At 43.8% G+C, this 22256-nt stretch overlaps 1 protein-coding gene across 11 annotated transcripts in view; it reads left to right on the forward strand.

Annotated features, from left to right (window-relative positions):
- Nucleotides 1-22256, forward strand: part of LOC138736045 (protein mono-ADP-ribosyltransferase PARP11) — an 89177-nt gene that overhangs the window by 28319 nt on the left and 38602 nt on the right. For 9 of the 11 annotated variants that reach the window (XM_069884883.1, XM_069884875.1, XM_069884874.1 and 6 more), the window contains 2 exons: nucleotides 10103-10233; nucleotides 20637-20757. In XM_069884883.1, coding sequence (XP_069740984.1) covers nucleotides 10114-10233; nucleotides 20637-20757 — 241 coding nt within the window. In that variant the 5' untranslated portion in view covers nucleotides 10103-10113. Of the gene's footprint in view, nucleotides 1-9888; nucleotides 9988-10102; nucleotides 10234-20636; nucleotides 20758-22256 lie in introns of those variants that run through there. The other 2 variants (XM_069884882.1, XM_069884885.1) reach the window with 2 other exon arrangements.

Consider the following 22256-nt stretch of genomic DNA (forward strand, 5'->3'; position numbering starts at 1 on the left):
ATGTGAGACTGATAACAGAATTCACACCATGCTGACCTTGAAATATAATTATGAAAACTTTAGTGTTACCAGGTTTCAATTCTGAAATGCCCTGCCCATCATTGCCATAGATTACTTTCATTAGTAGGAGAGCAGCAATTTGAGAAAATGGCTCACTACCCAGAGAAAATCTGTATTAATCTAACAAAGACAAAACAGTTAACAACAACAGACACCATTCAAGTCATACAAAACTAAGTATCGATTCAAGATTCTTTTATTGTCATGTAATAAAACAGAAAATGCAATATTACATGAAATTTCCATAAGACGGAAAAAAATTCACCATCAGCAGGAATTGCCCATCACCCCTTACTGTCAGAGAAAGAGAAACAAGAGTCCCCCTAGAATCACTGAGTTTCCGTGGATTTGCCTCCAGTGCTTCCACAGCCCCACAGCGTTCAGTCCAAACCATCGGCAACCCGAGCTCAAGATCCCAACCTCTGACAAGGCCAGGAAGTCTTCAGCACTCTTGGCTCCCTCTTGCATCTCGATTCCAATACCCCTTCAGCCAGTCTCCATCAGTCCGCAGCCTAGTGCAAGTCACTTAACACCAGCAGCCTATGTGGGTTCCTCGCCTCAAGTTACCAACAGCCTGTGTGTTCTTCAGCCTCAACCCCTTGCTGGTCTGCAGCCGTGGTCACTGTCCATAGGGTCGGTTCCCCTGTCCTTACCAAATGGGAGCGGGGTGGTCTCCCAATTTTATGGTGTCTTGTGTCAGTCCTCTGCTCCCCTGAAGTCAGGAACCCCCTCAAGGCCACTCCTGAACATGGGCGCTGCGTCTTGGGCCCAGACCCCACGGTTACAGGATTTTAAAATAAACCACCGTCATCCCTGAACAGGCCATTTAAAGCCTATTCGAAGCCATCAACAGTTGGACTGGGTGCTTGGACCCTGAGGGAGAGTGCTGTGCCTCCACACCCCATGGGTTCACATCCCTTCCCCCACTAAGGTTTCTCTGACTTTTCCCAAACAAAGAATAGAAAAAGTAATACCCACGAAAAAGAGTTTTCGCTGGCCTGGCGCTTCTCTTGATCCTGAATAAATCTCCACGTTTCCAGAGTGGGGTAAATCACTTCCACGATGTTTAGTCACCAAAGTTTTTTTCAGCTCCTTTCCCCCCCCCCCGCCCTAAATTCTCCATTCTTATATTGCTCCTTATCAGCTCAACAGTTATGGTTTGATTTCATTGGCCAAGAGTCACCTGATCTTCATATTCTGCTTGAGACATAACGCCACCACCATCTTGATAGCAAGATGTACTAGGATATCAACTCTATCTGATCTCTCAATCCTCCATGTACTTCTTTGTGAATATTGATCTGAAGTATTTTTTCAACTTCTCTGGCTCCAGACATGTTCCCTCCTTTCCCCTTGAGTAATCGTAACCTTAGCTACCTTCTTGGGGTCAAAAGTCTTATAGGAACTAATCCATGCTGACCAAATTGTATATCTCAGCTAGTTCCATTTGCCTGTATTTGGCCCCTATCCCTTTAAACCTTCCCTATTGATGTAACTCTCTAAATAATTTTTTAAAGTTTTATAATTGTATCCTCCTCTCCAACTTCTTTGATGTTTATGCCCACCATCCTCTGTGTAAAAGAAAAGGTGCCTGTCAGGTCTCTTTTAAATCTTTCTTCTCACTTTAAATCTGTGCCCTCTAATTTTGGATTTTCCTCCCCTGGGAAAAAGATGAGGACTATTTATCTACAGTCATCATGAATTGATACACTTCTGCAAGTTTCCTGCTCAGCCTCCTCTGCTCCAAGGGGAAAAAGTCCCAGCCTTACCAGCCACTCCTTATAATTCACACTCACCCGTTCCCATGACATTATTGTGAATCTTTTCTGCACCCCTTTCAGCTTTCATGAATTTTTTCCCCAAAGCTGGATGACCTGAACTGCACACAGTATTTCCAAGCATGGTCTCACCACCATCTTGTACAGTTGTAATGTGATGTCCCTGCTCCTGCACTCAATGGCGTGACCGATGGCATGCCAAACATCATCTTCACCACTCTGCCCGTATCACGACTTTCATTGAATTATGTACCAGTACTTTGGCCGCACTTTCCAGTTTGCCCTATTGTTTGCTGTGAAAATGCTGCTTTAGTTTACTGTACCAAAGTGCAACAGCTCGATACTTGGCTGAATTAAATTCCTTGTGCTATTCCTCGGCCCACTTTCCAAGTTCATTGAAATCCTGTTGCAATTTCTGATGATGTTCCTCACTAACCACTAGACCATTTTTTTTTAAATTTAGAGCTACAGCATGGTAACAGGCAATTAACTACAAACCCTGTTTGATTTTTGATGCATGGGAGAAAAGCCACGCAAACACGGGGAAAGCATACAAACTCCATGCAAACAGCCCCAGGTTCAAACCCTGGTCGCTGGGGCTGGAGCTAACCACTATGATAAGCGTGCTTCACTTGTTGGTGTCATCAGAGAACTAATCACGCTAACTATATTATTATTAGGGGGCACAACAAGTCTGAATGTTGCACTGATCCCTATGACATATCATTGGTCTCAGTCATGAAATCTGGATGCCACCCTCTGACTCCTACCATTGTACTAATTCTGCATCCAGTTGGTCAGCTCACACGAGTCTACGATGTGGGACCTTGACAAAAGCCTTGCTAAACCCCATGCACCCAATGTACTGTATGCTGCTCTGCCCTCATCAGTCTTTGCTGCTCAAAGCTATTTGAGTGAGGTTTAAGGGTGCAAGTATAAACCCATTAGGACACTGGGGTCTGAGGTAAGCCGAGGACTGGAGATGTAGGAACTCGGGCATTACAGCATCCATGGAAGGTAGAAGGCAGTCGATGTTTCTGGCATGAGCCCTTTAGGTATGTCAGAAAACAGTCAGGCAAATGTCTGAATAAGAAGGTGTGGAATGGGGGAAGGGTAAGCTCACAAGTGATAGGAGGCTACAAGAGGGAGAAGGAAAGGAGTTGAGAGGTGTAAGAGAAGGGAAAGAGGACTGAAAGGATGCTCTCTGATAGGAGAAAATCTGGTGGAGAACAAGGGAATCAGAGGGATGAGAGAGCGAGAGATCTGGGGAAGGGTCTACTGGAAACTGGGGGTTGATATTGATGCTGTCTGGTTGGAGACTGCAGAGACAGGATATAAGATGTTGTTCCCAATTGATTCCCGCACACCCCCCACCACTACCTAGTACTTAACCTTGTGACTGCACAAAATGCTACGCTTGCACTTAGACCTCCTCCTGTACCACCATTTGGAGCCCCCAAATAGTCCTCCCAAGTGAAGCAACACTTCACCTGTAAATCTGCACGGGCCATTTAGTGGTTTTGGAGATCCTAATGTGACCTACTGTACATTGGGGAGACTGGATGCAGATCGCAGGGAACCTCTTCACTGTGCACCTTCACAGCAACAGCAAGGACCTCCCAGTGGCTGGCCACTTAAATTTCACACCCCATTGCGAACTGACACCTCAGCCTGACCTCCTCCTGCCTGCTCCATCCTTAAATATTTCCAACTGTTGCTGACTCCAACCCCAATCTTATTATTAACAAAACAACAGTTAATGCATCTTTACCTTTGCTACACTTTTGACCTGAGCTTCTCCAGCATTTTGTTTTTTTTACTTCAGCCACAGTGTCTACAGATATTTGTGATTTACCTCCAAACTTACTATCATACTCAAAAAAGAGTGTATCTTTTAGTCTAACACACTGATTTCTGGTTGGCAGAGGCTTGTGGCAGCTCTCAGGCACCTCCTCTTCCACCTTGAACAGGTCTCCACCAACAAGGATCAGTCTGTAGAGGCGGCTACACTGCTAACTGAAGGATTGCACTACCAGATGGGTTGAGTTCAGTGAGCAAAACTGATTTTATACTCCCAGCCCGGACCTGGCTGAGAACCGCGCTGGGGGGCCCCGACGTCACCGGGACGTCACGTGGGCTTCTGAGCCTGGTGCCGAGGTCAGGAGAAAACCTCTGACGGCGCCATTTTGGCCGGCTGCCCCGCCGCGTGCATGACAAGTGGGGCCGGTTCACCTGTCTAATGGCCTACCGTCACCCCCCCCCCCACTCCAGAACTGGCTCCAATGTCCTTTTTTGCTGGGCGGCCTTGCTTCTTGGGTTGGGCCACAACTACTGGCTTGGTGAGGTCGAGGTGGGCTGGCTTTAACCTGTCCTCTGTAAACAGTTCCCTCTTACCACCGATGTCCAGTGTGAAAGTGGATCCTGAATGCTGGATGACTTTGTATGGCCTTTCTTATAGTCTTTGTAGAGGTGCTGTGGACGGACCCCACCTGATAAAAATGTACTCTGCGGAATACAACTCGCTGGGGATGTAAGAGGCCTGTGTTCCATGTGTGTGTGTGGTGGTGGGGGTGTGAAGGAAACCAACTGGGCCCGGAGGCGGGGAAGTAGACCGTGTGGTGACTGCTGGGGGTTGTGAGGTGCGTTGACGAACTCAGCGGGCAGGGCTAGCGGTGCACCGTAGACCAGCTTGGCTGATGACACCTGTAGGTCTTCTTTGGGTGTTGAGTGGATGCCCAGGAGCACCCAAGGTAGCTCGACCACCCTGTCGGGGCCGGTGAGGCGGGCCATCAGTGCCGACTTAAGGTGGCGGTGCAATCTCTCGACTAGCCCATTGGCCTGTGGGTGATAGACCATGGTGTGATGTAGCTCGATCCCCAGCCTGTTGGTGAGCTGTGCCCAGAACGCAGAGGTGAACTGGGTGCTCCAATCACTGGTGATGTAAATCGGGATGCCGAACCGGGCAACCCAACTGTTCAAAAGCGCTCGGGAGCAGGAGTCCGTGGAGGCATCTGGCATCGGGATCGCCTCAGGCCAACGAGTGGTGCGGTCTACTACTGTGAAAAGGTAACGGTTACCTCGGGAAACAGGTAAGGGTCCGACGTCCACATGAATGTGGCTGAACCATTCCCAGACATGTTCGAAATCTTGAACAGGCGCTCTGGTGTATCTGTGTACCTTGGAAAGCTGGCAATGGGTGCAGGTTCTGGCCCAGTCTGCAATCTGCTTCCAAAGCCCATGCCAGACAAAACGTTCTTCCACCATACAGACCATGGACCTGATGGAAGGGTGGGAAAGGTCATTCATATGATGGAAGACTTGCCTGTGCCGCTGCTGGGGAACTACTGGACATGGGGTGCCCATAGAGACATCGCACAGGACAATGCCCTCACTGTGAGGAGTCGAGAGGTCCTGGAACTGCAGGCTCGTGACGGCAGTCCTGAAGGCCCGCGTCTCCTCCTCGGATTTCTGGTCCCGGGCAAGCTGGTCGGTCGAGGCCAGGTGTCAGCATGCAAATGGCTGGTCGTGAGAGTGTGTCGGTGACCACGTTGTCTTTCCCTGCCTTGTGCCAAATGTCGGTGGTGAACTCAGACACGAAGGCGAGGTGGTCAGTAAAAATGGTGAAAGGCCTCCCCTCCAGGAAATAGAAATGATGCACCGGCAGGTACAGGCCCAGCAACTCACGATCAAACGCGCTATGCTTGCGCTCTGGCGGGCGAAATTGGCTAAAGAATGCCAGTGGTTTCCACTGTCCGTTCATCTGCTGCTCCAGGACGACGCCAACGGCTGTGGCAGAGGCATCGACGGAGAGCGCCATATGCAGGTCGGCGCGTGGGTGAGGGCATCTTTCGTGGCTTCGAATGCCCTGCTGGCCCCTGGAGTCCAGGCGAGTGTCTTGTCTTTGGCCACAATGAAGGCGAAGAGCGGTTGCATGATGCGCGCAGCGCCTGGAATGAAGCGGTTATAGAAATTGACCATACCCGCGAACTCCTGTTTCCCCTTGAGGTTGTCCGGGCATGGGAACTCCCTGACTGCAGCGACCTTCGTAGCGGCAGGTGTAGCTCCTTTGGCCATGATGGTATGGCCCAGGAACTGCATGGACTCTTTCCCGAACTGGCATTTGGCTGAATTGATCGTTAGGCCAAAGTCGGCCAGTTGGAAGAAGAGGGTGTGCAGGTGAGACTTGTGTTGAGCCCAGTCTCTGCTGGCAACAAGGATATCGTCAAGGTAAATGAATACGAAATTCAAATCCCTGCCCACTGTGTCCATGAGGCGCTGGAAGGTCTGGGCAGCGTTCTTGAGCCCGAACGACATGCATAGGATCTCGAACAAGCCGAAGGGGGTTGATGATGGCCATTTTGGGTATGTGCTCAGGGTGCAACAGGATTTGGTAATACCCACGCACTAGGTCGATCTTGGAGAATACACTCGCGCCATGCAGGTTGGCCCTAAAGTCCTGGACGTGAGGGATTGGGTAACGGTCAGGAACTGTCATGTTGTTAAACTGTCGATAATCTCCACAGGGTCACCAGCCACCGGAGGCTTTCAGGACCAAGTGGAGTGGTGAGGCTCAAGGAGTGTCGGAGCATCAAATGATCCCCAGCTCCTGCAGATGCGAGAACCTTTCCTTCGCTATCTGGAGCTTATCCTGCGGGAGCTGGGGTGCCTTGACATGGACCGGCAGGCCTTGGGTGGGGATGTAATGAAACACCCCGTGGCGTGGTGAGGCGGTGGCGAACTGCGGCTTGAGGAGGGACGGGAACTCGTCCAGAATATGCTGAAACTCATCCTTGGGTGAGCTGACTATGGCCATCTGTGGCTGCTCTGTGCGGGAGGCGTTGAGGCGAACGGATTGGAAGGTAAGAGCATCTACCAGTCGCCTACCTCGAATGTAGTCATGCGTGGACGAGGAGGTAGTTGACACCCAGGATGGCGGTTGGGAGGGATGAAATGGTGAACCTCCATGAGAACTTCTGCTGGCCGATCTGGAAGTGGACGGTCTTGTCTCCATTCGTTCGGATCTCCGTCGAATTGGCTGCACGGAGGGGAGGTCCTCGAGGCCAGTTCCGGGGCTCGATGGCTGTGGCCGGGATGACGGTGATCTGGGCCCTGGTGTCGACGAGGAAGCGTCGGCCGCTGACTAAATCCCGCAGGTAGAGAAGGCTGTGTTCTTGGCCAGCCGCCGCAGCCATTAACAGCGGCCGGCCTGCTCGTTTCCCTGGGACGAGCAGGGCTGACGACACTTCTGAGCCTTGGCTCCCCAACTCTGGTGGAAGAAGCAGAGACCTGAAGTGGATGGCTTGCTTCTGGCTATGCTCTTTGAGGCTCCTGCGGGGCCGGGTGTTCCACCGCAGCGCTAGAGGAAGGCTTGGCGTGGTCATGCCCATGACTCATAACCTGCTGGACTGCTGAGCCCTCTGGGAATTGTTCGAGCCATAGCTCCTGAGCCTTTTGAGCGACCTTCCTAGGGTCAACTAAGCTCTTCTGGGACAGTAATGGCCGGATGTCTTCAGGCAGATGGTCGAGGAAGGTGTGACCGCCCATGAGCACGAACATCTCATCCATCAACTCGATTGGGGTTCTGTCCCTCAAGGCGCAGCATCCGAGTGGCACGCTGACACCTGAAGAGGCCGAAGGAGCCGGTGAGCACCCGCTTGATGGTCCTGTACTTATCTTCCGCGAGTGGGTGCTGAATGAGGTGCAGCACTCGTTTGACGGTGGCCTGGTCCAGGGTGGCGACCACATGGTAAAACTTGGTCGAATCCGATGAAATCTGGCAGAGGTGAAACTGAGCCTCTGAGTGGCTGAACCAGGTCTCCGGCTCCTGAACCCAGAAATCAGGAAGCTTGATGGCTATAGCGTTGTTCGAAGGGTCGTTCATGTCGGGTTCAAAGTTGTCTGAACCTGTCGGGGTCACCAATTGTAGCAGCGGCTACACTGCTAACTGAAGGATCGCACAACCAGACGGGTTGAGTTCAGTGAGCAAAACATTTATTATAGACTGCCTGGCTGGTCTTGTACTCCCAGCCCGGACCTGGCTGAGAACTGCACTGGGGGCCCCGATGTCACTGGGGTGTCACATGGGTCGCCAAGCGCGGGCTTCTGAGCCCGGTGCCAAGGTCGGGAGAAAACCCCCGACGGCGCCATTTTGGCTGGCTGCCCCGCCACATGCGTGACAAGTGGGGCCGGTTTGCCTGCCTAATAGCATACCGCCACAAGACTACCATTTCGCACAACATCACTGACCTTATTTATCATTTCCAGAAATCTCCTTTCCACAGTCTATGACCTCATTGATTCCCAACCATGCACTGTCCATTTCTACCTTCTACCCAAGATCCACAAACCCAATTACCCCAGTAGCCCTCTTGCCTCCACGTGCTCCTGCCCCTATCTCAACTCAGTTTGTCCCCCCCGTGGCCCAGTCCCTTTCCACAAATACAGATCACCTTGCATGATCTCCACCACTGACAGATTTCCATTCCCTTGCTTAGGTGACAAAGCTCTCCACTTCTTCCTGAATAACTGGTCTAACCGCTTCTCTTCCTCCACCACCACCATACTCTGCCTGGCAGAGCTTGTATTCACCCTGAATAACATAATGTGTCACTATGGCAACTTGTATGGGGCCCAGTTATGTCTGGCTTTGTTGTTGGCAATGTGGAGCAATCTATGCTGTAAACCTACATGGACAAGGCTCCTCAACCATGATGAGCTTATCAACTTTGCTGCTAACTTCCACCCTGCCCTCAAATTCACTTAGTTCATCTCTGGTAACTCTCTCCCCTTTCTTGATCTCTGTCCTTTCCAGGACAAACTATCTTTTATAAACCTACTGCCTCCCACAGTTACCTTGAATACACATCTTCTCACCCTTTCTTCTGAAACAATTCTAATCCTTTCTCTCTCTGTGCTCCTGTACCTTCCCTTCTGTGCTTCCCATTATCTTGATTTGCGCTTTGTTATCTACCCAAAACTCCATAATGTACAAATACAGTTAAGCTTAAATTAAATTTTGTAATAAATATTATAGAGGTAGCACAGTCAGTGTAGTGGTTAGTGCAACGCTCTTACACTACCAGCACCCCAGGTTCGAATCCTGTACTGTCTATAAGAAGTTTGCTCGTTTCCCCCCATGTCTGCATGGGTTTCCTGCGGGTGCTCCACTTTCCTCCCATTCTCCAAAAAGAGGTTTGTAGCTTAATTGGGTGTATTTGGGCAGTACTGGCCCATGGGCTGAAAACTGTGCTATATCTCCAAATTTAAAAAGAATATTATTTCAGAGACTTAACAGTGCATACAGAACCTTTCACACAATCATCAAACTGGTCCCGGACAGTGATGCAGAATTTTATGGAACCACACTCAGCAACTGAGTGAAAGGGCGTCAGAAAAGACAATTGGGCAATTAAAAGAAGTGGAAATGATGACATTAGCAGATGACTGCAGTGATGTGGATAAGGGCAGGTCACAGTGACTGTTGAGAGCACACAGGTAATAAAATAATACGGATCAGTACAGTGATTTGGCCTCCATCGATTGTGGTTGAACAAGGGGTATTGTGTCTCTGGTAGCCGCTGTGGAGTGGCCTCTCCAGGGCGTAAGCCAGGGCAGAAATGATATGGAGTTGCCCATGTAGTCGGACTTCCCCCCCCCCCCCCCCCATACTAATGACAGGTCCAAAGGAACAGCAAAGGTTGATACAATTTGATGCCAGCAGCATCACAGGAGTTGCCGAGCCCATGCAGAATACAGCAAACAGCTACCTTCGGGACTCCAACCCCAGATTTTTCCTCGGGGGGGGCTTACTCCCAAAGTCTTTCCCATGAGCGGGTATAGCCACAAGGCAGCGGGGGTTTGAAATCTCAGTTTTCCCTCTCCTAGATTAGTTACCGTCTGTGGTTAATTTACCCCTATTTGCCCCGAGCAACTGGTTTCAAGGCGCCACTGACCCGCCTTTGCCCTTTCTCCTGTCTGAAAACAGCTCTGCTGGGCTTAAGAACTCTGCCACACATGAAGGCCAGAAGTTGGACTTGGTTGTCAGAGGCTGTTTGAGACACATGCCCCATGAAGAGCATTTGTGCAGCTGTGGGAGCTCGTGCCCACTACCGCTCTTCGGCTATGACAACCTTTAGAGCCAATGGACATAGTAAGCAACTGATTAAAAAACTGTGGAGCAGAAGTTTGAGAGATTTAATAAAGACAATTTTGATAGGTTTTGCTACTTTATCAACTTAGAATGCTTTTGCAATTTTGATTTGCAGTGATTTAAACAATGGCCGGGGAGGAAGTTGCTTCATTGGTGGAAGAAGAGGATGTGGAGGAGATGGATACATCTGATACACAATGGAATTGGTACTTCTTGGGTGAATGTGGAAAATGGCACACATTTGAGGTATTAATTTATTGTTTTCCCTGTTTGTGGTGTTCCATGTTCCCATTTTTCAGTTTTTTCTAAATTTGTGTAGGACTGTCATTTTAACAGAATAAATTTTGCACAGCTCTACAGGCTTTTGGAAAGTGACTGTGAACTGGCATCAGGCTTTGAACAGCATGTTCCTAAATTGGATACATTTGCAGAGTGAGGAAAGAAGCTCTAGAAATCCTAGGTGTAGAGACTATGTGTCTATGTGATCCAGCATATTGAAGCTGCAGTGTATAGTTTACTTAGGAGGCCATTTTAAAGAGACGGCACAGGAGCAAAGAGTTCTTGAAAGGAATTCTGTGCTGGATCAGCCTCGTGTGTGGTTATAGTCAACTTATCTGATTTCTCTAGAGTATAGGGGAATGTCAACATTGAGATTTTTTGGAGACTGAACTTTGAACTGCCTTTTGAGAATTGGGCCTTGAGCCGTAGTGGCTTGGGGTATTCCACACATATCTAAGATGTGCATAGTTGGGAATAGGTGTAGATAGGTTTGTTAAGATGTTATATTATTGTCAATTAAGAATTTAAAACTATTTCAAATATAAAACTGTTTGGGCTCATTTCTATCATTGCTGACTTTCTGGGACATAACAGTGGAATGCCTAAATGATGTGAGCCAACATGTATGATTGAAAACTGGAGAGATTAGGGCAGTGCCTTCACAGCACCAGTGATCGGGACCAGGATTCGAATCCTGCACTGACTGTAAGGAATTATACATTCTCCCCATGTCTGTGTGGTTTTCTCTGGGAGCTCTGGTTTCGTCTCACCATTCAAAAACTTACCGGGGAGTAGGTTAACAGGGTATATATTGGGCAGCACAGACTCATGGGCCGAAATGGCCTGTTACCATGCTCTATATTTAAATTTTAAATGTCTTTTAATTTGATTTTTGTGCCTTTAATCTAATCATGAATGATTCACAGAAAGTTAATTTTAGCCATATGTTTAATTTCCTTTCATGTTTAACAATATTTGCAGTCAAGGATGAGGGGTGGTCTGATGGAATGATAATGAGAGGCATTGATCACGTGGATGATCAGAGGCTTTTCTCCAGACCTGTGTCATTTCAAGGCGTCCAGTGGTGTAGGCTGCTGAGGCATCGGGAGCACAGATGGGTGGGCAGTCAGGGCCAAAAATAGGGATTCGACTTTTTCCACACGTCATATAAAAACACCAGATTTTTGGGCCACAGATGGGGTGTTGACCATTACACAATATCAATGATTACACGAGTACCAGATATTCGGTAATTTTCTTGCAAATTGTAGCTCATACCGCGTTTCTCATGAGAATTTCCTCTTTGGTGCTTTATTTTTGCCTAAAAGATACCATTTTTGTGTTGTGGTTTTCCCAACAGGAGATCAGCACATGAAATGATCAGTCACTTGTATCCAATCATTGATTAACTCAAAGGCAACTCCAGTAACTAATATATTCAAGTTCTAATGCAAATTTATTGTCAACTGCACCAAGACACGTTGAGAAAGGGTTTTGTGAGCAGCCCAGTTAGTCAGCCTGTACATAGTGCAGCAGTTATAGACATAGTACCGAATGAAGACTTACAAAGAGAGATCAGTTAGAACAGAGCAGAAGCAGCATTATTATTATATTAGTCACATGACATTGGATTGGAGAACATGTCATGAAATAAGGTTGGCAAGCTTTGGAGCATCAAAGGATGAGAGGTGACTTCATAGAAGTATTTAAGGTTATAAGGGGCTTAGCACCTTTTTTCTGGTGCAACAGAAGCAAATATCAGAGGACATCTGTTTAAGATGAGCAGAGGACGTTTCAGGGATATATCAGAGCTACGTTTTTTTTCACATGGAATGGTGCAAGCCTGGAATGCATTGCTAAGGATGGTGGTGGAAGCTGGTACGATAGGGAATTTTACAGATTCTTAGTTAGGCATGTGAATGCAAGAAAAATAGAGGGTTATTGGGGTGAAGTGGGAAAATTAGATAGTTGTGGAGTAGGTTTAGTAGGTCAGCACAATATCGTGGCATGAAGGGCCTATACTGCGCTATGATGTTCCATGTTTGTTGAATATAATAAGTGGATCTTATCTGACCTTACAACTAGATGTGTAATCTTTATATGTCATAAAATTCTTCCATCAATATGTATATCTTTTTTTAATATTGTGGTTTTGCTAATATTGTATTAAAGTAACAAATGGCATAAAAAAAATATTTCCTTAGCGCAAAATTTGTTAACTTTTCAATGTGTACAAGATTTATATTCTGAAATCAACTAAGATTTCAAGATTTGATTTATTGTCATTGTAATTAAACAGTGTCATATTACATGAAATTCCCTTTTGCCTGCTAAAAAAGGCAGACATATTCGCCACCGGCAGAAATTGCCTAAAGCGCCTCTTACAATCAGAGAGAGAGGGGAAAAAAAAGAGTCCCCCGGAAACACTGAGTGTCTGTAGATTTGCCTCCAGTACTTCCACTGTCTCTGCAACCATGTGTCAAGTAAACCAGGAAAGGACAGATGAGATGCTGGGTAATATCCCTCTGCACCAGTGGTTTTCAAAATTTCTTTCCACTCCACCTACCACCTTAAATAATCCCTTTGCCGTAAATGTTCTGTGATTAGTAAGGGATTATTTAAGGTGGTATGTGAGTGGTGGGAAAAAAGGTTGAGAACCATCCTGTAGACCTAATTTTTGCTTGAGAAAAATTGTCATTGGCCTGTTTCCTTTGGAGTTATGAAACCGTGCACATAATGAGTACGATTAAAACTGATTTTCAAACTTTCTCTTTTCACTCACATACCACCTTAAACAATCACTTACCAATCACAGCACCTATGGCATTACTTAAGGTGGTATGTGAGTGGAAAGGAAAGGTTTGAAAACCACTGCTCTACACTGACAGAACAATGTAACCACACCAACATCATTTGTCTGGTCTGCTCATTCGTTCCCTCCTTCCCTGGCACTTACCCCTGCAATCATGGGAGGTATCACCATTATCCAAGGATCTAAACAGTCATTCCAGGTGAGATAAAGATTTACATGTGCCTCTTCCAACATTACATTTGTGATGCAGCCTCTGCTACATTAGCGAGACCAAGCTTAGCAAGGTGGCTCTATGGCAGAACACTTGCACTCTGACTGCAATGGCAATGTTGACTTTACAGTTTCAAGTAATTTTAACTCCCACTTCATGTTCCCACAAGAACTTGATTGTCACCTGCCATGAGGCTAAATGCAAACTGGAATAGCACCTTGTATTCTGCTTGGGTCCCAATGATATGAATGTTAAATTTTCTCATTTCAGGTAACTCATACCCCAGGTATTTCTTTCCCACTCCCACCAATCCACTGAGGGAGTCTCTCCCTTTGTTCATGTTTCTTTCCCTCCTTCTCATTAGCTTAGAATTATCATTCTCCCTTATTATCTGCCAATCACCCATATAATTAGCCTGTATGCACCTGAGATTGACTGATCTTGGAAGCTAAATAGGCTCAGGCCTGGTCAGTACTTAGAGGGGAGACCACCAGGAACACCAGGTGCTGTAGGTTTCTGGGAGGGGCGCTGGACAAAGTGGCGACTCTCTGTCAGCCTTACAGTAGACAAGGTGAAAGAATTTCATGTACATAACATTCTAAATGTAGAATTACATTACAATGATGGAAATTTTACCTTTATAATTTTTCTCCCTTTGTTCGGCTTTTCAATCTTTTCCACACCTGGTTTCATCTTCTCATTACCCACTTTGTCTAGTTGCATTTCTGACTTGCTTACCTTTCACCTTCTTCTTTCATACCTGTCTGCTGATTTATTAATTTTCTTATACAAAATTATGAAGGGTATAGATAGGGTAAATCCAAGCAGACGGTTTCCTCTGAGGTTGGGTGAGACAAGAACTCGAGTTAAAGGTGAAAGCTAAAATATTTAAGGAGAACATTAGGGGGAATGTTCACTCAGGTGGTAAGTGGAGAACCATAGAATGATATGGTGCAGAAACAAACCCTTTAATCCATGCTGAACTATTATTCTGTCCAGTTCCATTGACCTACACCCGGGCCCTCCATACCCCTGCCATCCATTTACCTATCCAAATTTTTCTTAAATGTTAAAATTGAGCCCACATTCACCACTTCACTTAGCAGTCCATTCCACATTCTTTGCATGTAATTCCCCAAACATCTCACCTTTCATTCTTCTAGTTCCTAGTTCCTCAAGTTCTTAGAAATCTTCTCTGCACTCTTTCAATCTTACTAATATCTTTCCTATTGTTAGGTGACCAGAATGGCACACAATACTCCAAATCTGACCTCACCGATGTCCAATGCAACTCACTATAACATCCCAACTCTACTTAAAATTTTATGAAACCCAGAGTGTCAAAAGCTCTCTTTACAACTCTATTTTCCTATGCAGGCATTTTCAGGGAATTATGTATCTGTATTCCTCTGTTCTGCTGCCCTCCTTAGTGTGCTACTGTTTACCATGTGTGTCCTACATTGATTAGTCCTCCCAAAGTGTACCACCTCACACTTGTCTGCATTAAATTCTTTCTGCCATTTTGCATCATATTTTTCCAGCTGGTCCAGATCATGTGTTGAGCTTTCAGTGCCTTCCTTACCTTCCACTGTACCTCCAATCTTTGTCATTTGCAAAATTGCTGATCCAATTCACCACATTATCATCCTGATTGTTAATATTGTGTAGATGACTGTTGTGTTGGAAGGGAAAAATTTGGTGGGTTCAAAGAATAGCAGGTCTGGACACAGGCTGAATGCACAAATAATCTTTATTGAAACAAATTAAGAGGATTGTAACAGGGATAACACACGCTACCTATTCTCAATAACACAGCACAGTGCAAGCAGTCACATCAAACTTAACACAACCGATACCAGCAACTGCTTACACTCTCAAGCACAGTACAACCCAGTCACATCAGACATACTACCTCCAATACTAGCAACTGTTTATATAGACTTATCTCAACCAAGGACTACAATACGCTACCCACCGTTCCTTGTCTAATGTGGGCATGGCTCAGATGCTATCTACAACTACATCAGTATACAACAGCCCTGATCCCTATGCAGAGAATACCTTGCTAGTGACTCCTTCAGTGTTGTCCACTGCAGGGTTCTTATCAGGGCCAAAGTGCAAGAGAGAGAGTGATACTGCTCGTAGTAGGCTTTATAGTACAGTAGCTGGAGGTTCCGGCCCAGGTAACCACTAGGTGATTAAAGGTCAGGTGTGCACTAATGGGTGGGGAGAGTCCAACCTTGATTGGCAGGCGATGGGACTTCTGACTAGGTTGCAGACAGAGTTACTCCTCAATCTACATTCCCACCAGGTTCCAGACAAAGAAGCCACATGACCTCCACAATCCACCCACCAGATTCCAGATGGAGCAGTCATATGACCCTCCACAATTTCTCCCCCCCTACCCCCCCCCCCCCAAGCTTAATACAATTGTTTCTATATAACAAGTGTTGGTTTTCTACTTTTAAAACAAATTCTGCCTTCACCACCCTTTCTACCTGTGCTGAGACTTTAGGGAATCTTGTATATTGGTGCTTGGATGGTTAGTAAAATGCAGCCCAGGTGAGATACAGTGACCCAACAAAGAACTGCACCCAGTGCTTGTGGGGCTGTACTCCTGTAAGGTTCACTATCCCCAGACCTATGGAAATGTACACCAGAGGTTCAGAATACTGGCATCTATGTACATTGCCTCAAGCTCTAGGTGACTCCAGCACTGAGAATATTTAACTGCAATAACAAATTATGGTTCTGTCAGGAGAAGAAACCATTTCAATTGCCATTTATGCTTGTTCCACATATGATCTTATTTTCATATCAAATTATTACATTTTTATCTATAAATGTTTTAATCAAATAAATTATAATAGACTTTTCTATCAGTGTGTATTTTAAAAATGGTTTCATGCAAGCAGCTTTAAAAGTTTGTTTTCTATCAAATGTTCTTCTTGTTCAATATTTTTATTGGTTTCAAGTACAGAACAACTCCGATTATCCGAAATGGTCGGGAGCAGGCTCATTTCAGACAAATGCTTCTTTCGGAGAACCAGTCATTATTTTTAAAACAGCTCAGTAGCAACAGCAAATCACTTGTAGCAGTGTTTAAACAACAAGAGAAAGATCTTTAAGCATTAAAATAATGTTTGATTCTCACCCAAAAAAAATTGCTGGCCATCGCTGATCACCAGCACCTCCTCACCGATGTCCCTGCTTGTGCCAAGAGCCCGAGGTCCGCTGTTGCCACCGCTGGGAACCCGATGTCCTCGGTCAGTTCGACTCCAAAAAAAACTTTGGATAAATGAGGATTTCAGAGAGTTGTTCTGTAAATGTTACATAGGTACATGATAAAGTATTAACAAATCACATATAATAATAAAAATGGTGTTAAGATCTATGCTACATTGAAAAGAAAAAAACTAAAAAAAACACTATACTAATCGTCAGCCCTCTCCCTTCAGAGGCTACTGGCTAAATATAAACAGTCCACTACCTGATAAAAAGAAGATAATCAATGGGGTTTTTAAAAAATCAAAAGTAAACTAACCTTACAAATTTTGAAAATAATTAAGAAATGAGCTCCATAAGAAACAAAATTAAGATTCATTTCAGTAGTGGAGCATCTAATATTTTTTCCAAAGTCAGACATAGTATCAGATAACTTTTTTTTAAAACTTTATTTAAGATTTTATAACATGAATAACATATAGGATTACATTAAAAAAAATTTAAGAATAAAATAATAAAATTACAAAACAATATCAGTAATCTAAATAAACTATACCCTCCCCAATAATTATTACACTTTAATAACCCAACTCAAATTAGTCCAACCTCCCCTTTCCCCCCCAAAATAAAGAGTGAAGAATTAATAAAGTTAATAATATATGAGAAAAAAACCCACTTACAAAAAAACAAAAACATAACCGATTAAAATACTAACAAAAAGAGAAGTAATTAATACTAAGATATCAGACTTAAAAAACATATTTAAATCAAACTTAAATGCATATATTTAACAGAGTTAAGATGAAACATATATTTAACTCAAACTTAATATAAAAAATTAGTAGTTAGTAACATTGTCTATCAAAAATTCTTAAACAATGATCAATTCTTTAAAAAAATTGTAGCATGAGAAAAAAAAATGAAAAAAAAACTTTCTCTATAGAGATAAACCTTCACCAAATGTCAACTAACTTCACATCTATCATCATATTAGTCAAATAAACCACCATCTTAAAACAAAATTCAAACCTCATTAAGCATTGTACAATTCAATTTTAGTACTCTTCCACCATTTTTCCCTTTTACTCTTGAATAATTATCCAATAAAAGCTCCAATACCACATTTAAATATTCCCAATCATTACGTTAAAATTCAGATATCCAAATAATAAAACACATCTACAACGAAATCTATATCTTCAACAAATGGAGCATAAACCACAAACAAAATTCAAGCCTCATTAAGAATTGTACAATTCAATTTATAACTTTCACCATTATTCCCTTCGTTCTATAACTAAAATAGCAAAATAATATACACCAGAATTACCACTCCTTTCACCTTAAAGTTAAAGGAAAAATATTTAAAAAAACTTATCCATCCCATTCACATTTAAATTTCAAATATTCCTTATCTACTGAATAAACTTTACAAAAAAAACCACATCAATTTTTAGTTTTTTAAACAATCAAATACTTATGCCTTTTTTTATAAACACCAAAAAAACCCTTCACTTTTTAATCTAATAATACAAAAAAAGGAAAAAAATAAACAGGTAGGAGGTTAAAAATACCCCCTCCCGTCTAAACCGCACAATGCGGTAACTCCCAAAAAAAATGGGTGTGAGATAACTCACACGTAGCAGATGACTTTCAGGAAATAGTGCCTATCCAGTTCTCTCCCCCAACTCTCACTTCATCTTAAACTAACATCATCATTATTTAATATTCCTTTTTTTTAACAAAAACATTAGAAAAAAAAGAACAACTCTTCTTTTAATCAACTCCAACTGCTGAGTCACCATTACAACCATTCCTTCTTGGAGCATGGCTCTTTTCCATCTCTTGTCTCCTTAGAGATCGCGGCGGACTACGTCTCTGTTGAAACTGAGTAATTGGCGGCTCTTGAGCAAATGCTATAGCTTCCTTTGAAGAATCAAAGAACTTTGGTTGGTAACCATCTTGAAAAACCTTCAAAACAGCTGGATATCTAAAGGTTGCCTTATAACCTTTCTTCCACAACAACTCTTTAGCAGAGTTGAATTCCCGTCGTTGGAACATAACTTCTTGACTCAAATCCGCATAGAAGAAAACTCGATTATTTTGAATCATCAAGGGTGATTTTCTCTGTTGTGCATTTCTAATAGCCACTCGTAAAATTATTTCTCTGTCGTAATAATTCAAGCAACGAACCAAAACAGGTCTTGGACTTTGACCTGAAATAGGTCTTCTACGCAAGGCTCTGTGAGCACGTTCCAGTATTATACCTTCCGGGAAATGTTCTTGACCCAGCACCTGTGGAATCCATTCAGTAAAAAATTTTCTTGGGTCTGGTCCCTCCATTCCTTCCGGCAAACCAATAATCTTTATATTGTTCTGTCTGGATTGGTTTTCCAAATAATCAATCTTTTTCACCAAATTTTTATTTTGAGTTTGTAAATCTTCGACCATTTTGGTCATATCTGAAACTTGATCTCGTATTTCGTCTATATCTTCTTCACACGAATTAAATTTATCTCTCACTTCAAGCTTAAAAGCTCCAAACTCAGCCATCTGCTGAGAATGTATTTTCACCAGGGTATTAAACCTAGTACCAAGTTCAGTCATAATCTTAGATAATCCCTGCATTGTATAAGATAATTTAGATTCAAGATTCACAAGAATCTTTTTAATTGGAAGAGATTCTTGCTCAACAGATTCCTGCTTCTTCTGCATAACCAAAGGGTCTTCTGTTGCTTCCTTCATTCTGGTTGCCTTCCTTGTAGTATAGCTGCGTGTGGAAACTCCAGCCACAGGCTTTCCAGCAGTGACTGGAGGACGCTGGCCAGGATTTTCCCCAATCCATAATGTATTAATTTCTCCCAGTACATCAAGTTGTATAGGTTCTTTTATCTCAAGAGGTGCAGTTTGCAGTGCCACCGCTACAGTTGACAAATGCCTTTCCCCAGCCGGTACTTCAACTGATGTTACTACAAGTGGTTCATTCATAACATTGCCGTCAGATGCTACTGCACATGTGCGAACCTGAGTAACTCCTTGTTCTAAAGGCAGTTTGGCGCCCTCTTTAGAGGGCTCTACCGATGTAACATTGATCTCTACATCCGAAAGCTGTACCTCTCTCCTGGGATCCATTTCAGGCTGAGTCCCAGTGTCTTTCTTGTAGGTAGGCTCCAAAACTTGAACTTTTGGAAAATGTAGTTTTTTGATGATCTGTTGTCGTTTTATTTTGCTCTTTTCGACCAATTGTACCATCATAAGTTAAATTAACAGCACTGAAGTTATCTAAACTTTTAAAGAATTTTAACGGGCATTTCTAGACAAAACAATAAGACTGGAAGGCATGTCTGATCCTTACGCCATCTTGCCACGCCCCCCCGTATCAGATAACTATTGAGTGTGATTGGGAGGGACACCATCTTTCCGTCTCATTAATATGGCCCTTCTTGCGATAGGGAAGGCGAAGGCAACCACATGGGATGGTGAAGCAGTTAATATTCAATCAGATGTTAGCTGCAAGGTCAAATGTATAGCATTTCTTGTAGTAGGATTCATTCTTTTTTTTTCTTTTTTTTTCCCAGGCCAGGCTCTTAGACTTCCCCGTTATTACTCTAGCCATAAACTACTCCTTTGTCTTTTGTCAGTGAGGTGGGCTCACCTCACTGACAAAAGACAAAAGGAGGAAAAACCCAACACCCAACCCCAACCAACCAATTTTCCCTTGCAACCGCTGCAACCGTGTCTACCTGTCCCGCATCAGACTTGTCAACCACAAACGAGCCTGCAGCTGATGTGGACATTACCCCTCCATAAATCTTCGTCCGCGAAGCCAAGCCAAAGAAACTACTCCAAGACCACTAAAATATCTGACTGCACTTTTTTTGAATTAACAGTAACTGTGAATATTCTTTGTCTTTTTGTATATTTTATATCTCTTGGAATATTGTGGTAATTTAATTTATACTCTTGTGGTATCGTACATACCTGCATGGCTACAACAAGAACGAATGTTGGTGTATCTGTCCATTGTACTCATGTATTCTCATACTCTGAGTGCATGTTTACTTGTTAACTGGATAAAAAAATTAGAGGTTAATATCAGTATTGCTTATTTCTTTATTTCAGAGGGATCCCAGTATTCCCTGCTCCGTAAGCAGTGAAGATATTGAAAGAATTTTTAGGATGAATTCAGATGCCAATTTTTCATTTTCCACTGCAAAATACAACTATACAATAGATTTCAAAGGTAATCTCCTTTTTCTTCTGCATCTACTGGTACTTCTTTCCCTTAATTGTTGTTTCAAAAACAAGAATGATTAGGAACTAATATCTGTTTGTTAAATTGAATGTACTTGGAAATATAGTTGGAAAAAAATATTCTGGGTGGAAAAAATCCAGTTTAATCTTTAGTCTAGAAACTGGAGGAAGAAATATTGTTGGACTACACAATGCAAAAGAGATCAAATTCTTCAATCATTCTCTGGGCACCTTGGAATGCTCTGAAAACAGTGATACTGTGGATAGGTTTGAGAAAGGTCCGATGAATTGAGTACAAGAGTTGGGACATCGTGTTTCAGTTGCACAAACGATTGGTTAGAGTTAGGCAGTACTTAAAGTATTGTGTACAATCCTTGTTGCTTCACTATAGGAAGGATATGGTAGCAGTAGAGAGAGTGTAGAAGAGGGTCACCAGGATGTTGTCAGGACACTAAGAGGACAATAAGGAGGGCAAAGAGCTGGGTGAGATTGTTCTGGCAGATGAGAAGCCACAGGAGATGGGTAAGATCCTTAATGAGCATTTCTCATCTGTATTTAACATGGAGAAAGATATGGAGGCTAAGAAACTCAAGGAAGTAAAGCAATATTGTGACAGTGGCAATGACATGGGTTCAAGACCAGCTGCTGCCTTGTAAGGACTTCGTAAATTTACCCCAAGTCCATGTCAATCTCTTCTGGATGTTCAGGTTTCCTTCCATATACCAAAGATGTTTGGGATTAGAAAGTTGATTGGTCACACAGTTGTATTTGAGCAGTACAGGCTGGAAGGGCGCGTTATCATGCTGTAACTCTAAAGCGATGTCTTATCTAGGGTTACATTTCAGAAGAAGAGGTGCAGGAGGTCTTAAAGGATAAATCCCTGGTGACTGATCAAGTGTTTCCGCAGATATTGTGGGAACCCAGGGAAAACAATTTGCAGGATCCCTGGCAGAGCTATTTTTCTAGTAGTGATAAGCATTGGTAAGGAGTCGGAAGACTTTGAGGGTAGCTACTGTTGTGATTTTATTTAAAAATAGGTCTAAAGGCAAGCTAGGAAACTATAGGCCAGTGATTAATGGGTAAGCTACTGGAGTGGATTCTGAGAGACAGGAACTACCTGTATTTGGAAAGGCAAGGACTGGTTAGGAATGGTCAGCATGGCTTTTATGGGTGGGAAATTCTGTCTCACGCATAAAGGACTTAACTGAGCCTCTTTTGAAGAGGTGACAAGGAAGATTGATGAGGGCAGAGCTGTAGACGTTGCCTACATGTATTTTTAGAAAGGCCTTTAGAAAGGTCTTGCATGGTGGGCTAGTCTACATGGTAGCATGGGATCCAGCATGAGCTTGGATTCAGGCTTGGGTTGATGATAAGAGTCAGGGAGTGGTGCTGGAGGATGGTTTTGCAGTCTGGAGGCTTGTGACTAATGGTATGGCACAGATATTGGTGACAGTTCCAATAATGTTTGTCATATGTTAATGACTTGGA

Source organism: Narcine bancroftii, chromosome 6 (genome assembly GCF_036971445.1).
Source record: "Narcine bancroftii isolate sNarBan1 chromosome 6, sNarBan1.hap1, whole genome shotgun sequence".
Classification (NCBI taxonomy): Eukaryota; Metazoa; Chordata; class Chondrichthyes; order Torpediniformes; family Narcinidae; genus Narcine; species Narcine bancroftii.